Source organism: Echinops telfairi, unplaced genomic scaffold (genome assembly GCF_000313985.2).
Source record: "Echinops telfairi isolate 266 unplaced genomic scaffold, ASM31398v2 ScPeMD7_60;HRSCAF=208, whole genome shotgun sequence".
NCBI classification, from domain to species: domain Eukaryota; kingdom Metazoa; phylum Chordata; class Mammalia; order Afrosoricida; family Tenrecidae; genus Echinops; species Echinops telfairi.
The window spans coordinates 32,115,166-32,121,682 of NW_022103958.1; the positions used below are offsets into that span (position 1 = coordinate 32,115,166).

Here is a 6,517-nt window from a genome sequence, read left to right on the forward strand (position 1 = left end):
GCATTGTCCTATTTAATTCCCCATGAGGTGGGTACCATCATGATTCTTCGCATTTTATTGGTTGGAAAGCGGCACAGGGAAGTGAAGTGACCTGCCCACCGCCACCTCCTGAAGAGAAGTGGGGGAGCGACCTCTCACGCGCAGTGCTCAGTGCTCAGCCCCAGAGTCTCTGAGACTCTTGGAAAGGGCTGGGGTCCCCCCATGACTGACTGCTTACCCCCTCCCTCACACCGCAGGGGAAGGAACAAAAGGGCATAGCAAGGCCCCGAGTGATGATGATGGCTGATGGAATTTCTCGACGGAATTCTCCCACAACTGAGTATAGTGAAGAAAACACAGAAAACCCAACCCAAATGATTCACCGCCAGTAGCTCAAGATGAAGACAAAAGAGGGGGCCATCATCAGAGGCAAGAAACTCTAAAAAAACTGGTGCTTGTGGAAAGAAATAGAAAGTTTGGGGACGAAGGGAGAGACCCGGCTGCCCGCGGCCCCCAAGCATACAGGTATGTAAACCCAGGACTGGAATGGCCCTGTGACTGGCTCAGACAAGGTGGTCCAGCAGGGGCTGAGCCTCGAGGTGCAGGCGGTTACCGAGAAGCTGTGGTCCAAGTCCCAGAGGGCAATTGCTACCCGCCCCTCACCCCACACCCCGATAAATGAAGGTTCAGACTCCACTGTTAGGGCTTCTTAGACCTGTGCCCTGAGCCCTGACCTGCATGGCCCGTGGGATTCCTGGCCCCACTCAGAGCTGGTCCTCCACCCGCAGGTTCATCTGAGAAGGCAAGGCTCCTGCTTACCCTCTTCAAACCCGTCCCGGAAGGAGCCGGAGCGGCTCATGGTTCTGGTCTTCTCGTCCAGGGACATGGAGCTGTTCCGGAAGCGGCTGTCAGTGTACGGGTCGTACTGCCCATCGGCATTGGACAGGCTGTGGGTCCTCAGCATCGTTGGGTTGGACAAGCTCATCTGGGTGACAGTGGTAGGGCTCGCTGGAACAAAAGGAGGGAACGGAATGAGACATTTAGAAATGTCACGTCTCTGGTCGGTTTCTGGATGGGGACAAAGAGGAGCCTGCGTATGGTCAGCCTTATGCATTCCTGCCTGTTTCTCTCCCGGCCTGTTTCCCAAAAGGTGGACACTTCAACTTCTGAGTGACAAACTCACAGCTAAAAATAGAGGGGGGAGGCAGCTCCGTTCCCAGGCAAGGCCCTGGGCCTCAGCTTTCCAACTTGTCACGTCCAGACAAGCCAGTGTCACCTTCCAGGCATGAGCTAATCACTCTCCGGACTCATCTGGAACAATGCTTCTTAAAGCCAAAGCCCAAAAATAGTCCAGCGCTGCTTTTGATCGGAGGAGAAGCATTTGTGCGTGACAAGCATCTCTTGCTTCAAAGAGTTACGGCCGGAGAGGACAACGTGAACCCAGAGTTCATTGCCTCTGGAGTCGAGTCACTGTGAGTTTCAACTCGCAGGGGTGCGTTTACCTGAGCCCGAACTGGCCCTAATAAAATGCTGTCCATGTTAATCATGCAAAAGACTTTTCGGGGGTACCCATCAAGGTAATTGAAAATGAAGATTTAACGTATGACGATTACACTTGGTTCCACAATCTGCTTTTTAGTTGGTGGCTCAGACGCGTTCTCTTAGACAGAAGCCCTGAGCAACAGAGCTGCAGAGAGGGATCTAAAAACCCTCCTCCAGTCTCCCTCGGTTAGGAATGCTACACGGAGCCCTTCATCCTCAAGGCTATTTTGGATTCTTTTCTCCCAGGTCTTCATTACCAATCTCTAAGCCCTCCTGCTCTTCGTCTCCTCTTTCTCTCTGTAATCACTGAAAACTCATTTGTTAAAATTAAAAAAAAATTTTTTTTAAGTTAAATTAAGCTTTACTGGATTACAAATGGCACCCATCCGGAATGATACCAACTTTACTATCAGTGCTTGGAAACGGCAGCCTCTCTAAAGAGCAGGGGGAGACGGGGGACGGTATTGTTCTGTCTCTGTCCCCAAGGCTCAGCTCCCACCCTGTGACCTGCTGCCGGTCACGTGATCGACCTCGGTCATTCTAGCTAGCACTGACGTTCCCTCCTTATTGGACCTGTGGGTGACACTTGCTATCTGATCTTCTATTCTGGTTTAGTACACTTCCAGCAAAAGCTCTTTCACACGCGTATATGGGTTTGGGTGGGTGTGTTTTGGCTCTCTACAGAGACGTGCCAGCAGGGAACGTGCACAAATCCTTCTCCCTTCCTCACGGTGCCAGTCAAAGCAATATGTCAGCAGTAGGCGTTTCCAAGAAGACTTGCTCAGTCGCAACCAGATTTAACTCCCCTGGCAATGAAGATAACCAAACAGGCTATGCTGCAGCCTACTTCTCCCCCCCGGGCCTAGGACATAGGCTCTTCTGATGCTATTCCCCTACTTGTACGGAGCATGCAGAGCAAATTACTAATCAGAGTACCCATCCAAAGCCTCACTATTTTCTCCTTTTGCTATCAAGTTCCTCTCATCAAACTACATGGCTGAGGGCTGATCAGGTACTGAGAGCAATGTGGCCACAGAACTAGGACCACAGGCCTCCTTCAAAGCACAGGATGGATCTGCCCCGGGCAGCAGATCAACCCAGCTAATGGCAAGTGGCTACTCACCGAGCTGGGAGAAGTTGAATCTTGTTCCAGAAGGCGAGGTGACACTGGAGCCGGAGGAAAAGGGAGAATTGGCAGCGGTGTCCTGCAGGCCCCCTGCCGAATGGGACCGTAACCATTCTTTCGCGTCTTCTTGGGTGCGAAGCTGGGAGGTGGGAGTATACCTGGACAGGCAGAAATCAAGCTGGGATTCACTACAAACAACACTTAGGAACGTGAACTCCACAGGGCTGACGATAACAGTGTCAGCAATATACGGACATCCAAAGATCGTGCAAACCAACACATCGCCCTGAAAGAAACGATGCTTCTCGAAGTCTTTTGGTCCTTTTTGGCCGCCTTTGGGGGGAAATGACAATGCCTTTCCGTTGGGGAGAAATCCATGAAAGGAGGCAATATTGGTGAAGGCTCCAAAGAGCCGTCACGGGGCGTGTCAGTAACATGTTGGTTCATGACGGGGTTGAGTGAAGCCCCCACCGTGACAGCACCGAGACAACCACCCTCACTGAGAGGGAGGGCTCCGAGGACCTTTCAATCAGCTAAGGTGTAGCATCTGCATTCCAGAGCACCGCAGAGTGGCCCCGACTCAGCGTGGGGCAGAAGCCAGCCCTGGACCACGGAGGCCACCTAGCAGACTAAGCAGGGCTCCGTGGGAGGAAGCCCACATCATCGGGGTTCATGGGGAGTCTGGAGGTGACCTGGCCGTCCCCCACTTCATTGATCCGGAAGCATATGTGGTAATGACTAACTGTCTGCAATGTTCTGGGCTTGTCATAGGCCTGGTCTCACTAAAGCCTCACACCTACCCAGCCGTGTAGACGTGAGTGCCTAGTCTCGTTTCTCATGAGGGATGCTGAGTGGCCTGCCCTAGGGCCCGTGGTGGACTCCAAACCACATTTGTCTAATTCTGAACCCTTTGCTCTGTTCTTTTTTTCCTTGCTCTGTTCTTAGCCCCACAAGCAAGATCTAGATTTTTAAGAGTGCCCACCCAGGTGGCCAGGGTACACTCAGCTTTATAAACAAAGGCACTTGGGTTGGTGACCCATGATTTCAATAGAGGGTTGTTTTTTGATACAAGGTTTGGCTACAGTTGTAGGTATGTTGGTTTTGGGTCAGGAAATGGGCTGGGCAGGAAGAGTCAACTTACTGACTTCCTAATAAACCCCTCAACTGGAGGAACAAAGGAAGGAAAGAAGGAAGGAAGAAAGTGAGTGAGTGGATGTTTCTTCCCGAATGACTTCCCTGTGGGATAGGACGGGCACTCAATGTTGGCGATCCCTCCCCACCCGACAGCGCTGTCACACGTCCGTAGTCTGAATTTTGGGGAAACCAACTCGAAAAAGCCGGAGCGACATGATGTTGACGAGAGCCTGCTATGCAGATGTACAAAATGTTTCAAAATGAGAGTGATCGGGGCGGGCAGCTTCCTGGGGGGGGCCACAGTAGGGCAGCGCATCAATGTCCCACGCACCCAAAGAACAACCAGGATTCAAGCATCTGCCAAGGCCTTGCCAACTTCCCCCGAGTCCCCAGTGCTGACCTCCCACCCAAGAGTGTCTGCTGGGGAATTTTTCCCTTTTAGATTCCGAGACCAGGCTTTCCTCGGAGGTTCTTTCTTGAATGGGAGCATTGATACCTACCGCCCGTCACCACTCAACACGCTTTCAGCCTCAAGAGCTACACACGATTAACTACACATGCACACGACAGCAATGAGACATTTCATTCCCAGCTCCACATTATGCAGAAGCACTTAATGCTTAGTGCGGGCAAAGCTGAAGCTACAGAGAACAGAGGTGTTTGATGAGCAGGAGAAATGACAGCTGCAACAAGGAGGCAGGCAGGTCATGGGGGAGGTGGCAGCAGACGGCAATTCCTCTGGTTGGCAAAGTGACGGAGATGGCGGGAGCCGTGCGGGACACAGGGCACCTCCTCTGACCAGAGCTTGCACTACCAGGGGGCCCCAGCCACTGATGACGAGGACGTGAAGGAGGGTCCCTGCTGGCTGGCTGTGTCTTCATTTTCTCCATGTCTTGTTGGGCATTGAACGCTGATCCAGTTTTTTATTAGATATTGAGACAAGTGCAAAGGGTCTATCTTTAGCAACTTTTCAGAGGCCCCAAAGAAGTGGAGTATCTTCATGTTGTGTGTGTGTGTGTGGGGGGGGTGTCTCTCCTCTATCGTTGTCCTTCTCAACAAACCAACACCCTGTCGGTTGGGTCCCTTCTCTCTGAAGGCAGCCCCACGGACAGCATGGCCCTGGTGCTGCCTGGGGTGAACCCGGGACTCAGAAGCAGGGGTGACTGCTCTAGGGGGCTGCCCAGGGAGAGCTTCGAGATGGTCCGCCGCACTAAGCCCGGAAAGCACAGCCCCGCTCAAGCCAAGAAGCCCACAGATGGAGAGACGAGGACAGGGAGGCGAGAGGTGAGGAACTCATCCACGCGGTCCTGCTGCCATGACCAGTGGCGGGGAGGGGACCCCAGCCCAGGATCACCCCCTACCAGCCACGAGAGTCACACAGCCACGCTCCAAAGCCACAACCAATGGCATGGATGCAAGGAGGAGACGCGATACCTGAGTCCTTTCCTAGGCAAAGTGTTCCTATCAAGGTGCGGGTCGCTGTAGGAGAGTTAAAACAAACGTGAACTTAGAGGGGGGTGGAGGCAGGGGGGAGTCAGTAGAGGCTGGAGAAGGAGTGTCGTGTCATGCCAGTGCCAGCACCCATTCACTGCACGGGGAGTGCTCCCCCACCCAGCTAGGCATGCACCGCCTCCACAGAAGACAAAGCGCCTTGTTGCTAGTTCCTGAACTTTATCCCGCAGCCAGCTGCTCAGCCCTGGGGCTCCTCCTTTTCCACGGAAGAGAAGCAGACCTCGGGGGGCGCCCCACCTCAAAGCCCAGCCCTTGCTCCAGCCCACCCACACCGGCACCTCCATCCCTGCTCCTCGGGCAGAGGTGGAGATGCCCAGAGCTGAGCTCCTCTGCCCCAAGCCCTTGGCCGCTCCTGGAAACGCCACTGGCAAGGCTGCAAGTGGGAGAGGGGACTTGTAGGAGGGTTAAGAGGCCAGCAGTCTGCATACTTGGAATTCGCCTACAGCAAGGTGAATTCCAGGTCCCTCTGGGTTCTGCAGCCCGGTTGGGCGTCGCTAAGGACTGAACCCAGGGCCGAGTCTGGGCAGGTTACAACTTGCTGGCTGATAAGTCAAGGCATTTGGATTGCCAGAGAATAGGAGTGTAAATGCTTGCTTTGCAAGCCTGACAAAAACAAAGTTTTTGCTCGTTGATGGGGGTGAAGGGGTTTGACATGACTCTTTTTTTTTTTTTTGGAGCATGAAACAACATCTGCTTATTGTGTTTGGCCAAATGATCGCTCCCCCAGGAATTGAAGGTCAGTATCCACCTCTGGAGGCCCACCCACAGGGGAAGCGGGGGCAGACACCAGCCTCCGCGCCTCAAACCTCCACGTATTCTGTTTCAATCTTGTTACAGGGCACAGGCACACGACACGACAGCCTGCAAGGCACAACGAGCCAAACTGCAGCAAAGGCCTTTGAAAAGGGTGACGCGCCAGCTGCAGGGGGATGGGGAGTGGGGGGGTTGGCAGAGGTGAGGGCTGGGCTACACAGTGGGTGGTAGGTAGTGTCTGGGACTGGGGGGCGGGGGGAGGGGCAAGAATGGTTAGGAAAGGGTGGGGAGCTGGGGAGCTTTGGAAACATGCCACAGGAAGGCCGAAATGCCAGGGAGAGCGGCTGCCACCCCGTGCCCGGGGCTGGAGCAGCTGGATGGCAGAGCAGGCTCTCCCTGGCATGTCTGGGTGTCACAGAGAACACTGGAGCCAGCCACACACACACACACACACACACACACACACACACA

General features: G+C 54.0%; 1 protein-coding gene across 5 annotated transcripts in view; it reads right to left on the minus strand.

Moving 5' to 3' along the window:
- NAV2 (neuron navigator 2) overlaps positions 1-6,517 on the minus strand; it is a 413,588-nt gene that overhangs the window by 46,266 nt on the left and 360,805 nt on the right. For 3 of the 5 annotated variants that reach the window (XM_045290963.1, XM_045290962.1, XM_045290966.1), the window contains 3 exons: positions 5,216-5,260; positions 2,645-2,805; positions 799-987 (listed from right to left, as the gene is read on the minus strand). In XM_045290963.1, the coding sequence (XP_045146898.1) occupies positions 799-987; positions 2,645-2,805; positions 5,216-5,260 (395 nt within the window). The remainder of the gene's footprint in view (positions 1-798; positions 988-2,644; positions 2,806-5,215; positions 5,261-6,517) is intronic. The other 2 variants (XM_045290965.1, XM_045290964.1) reach the window with 1 other exon arrangement.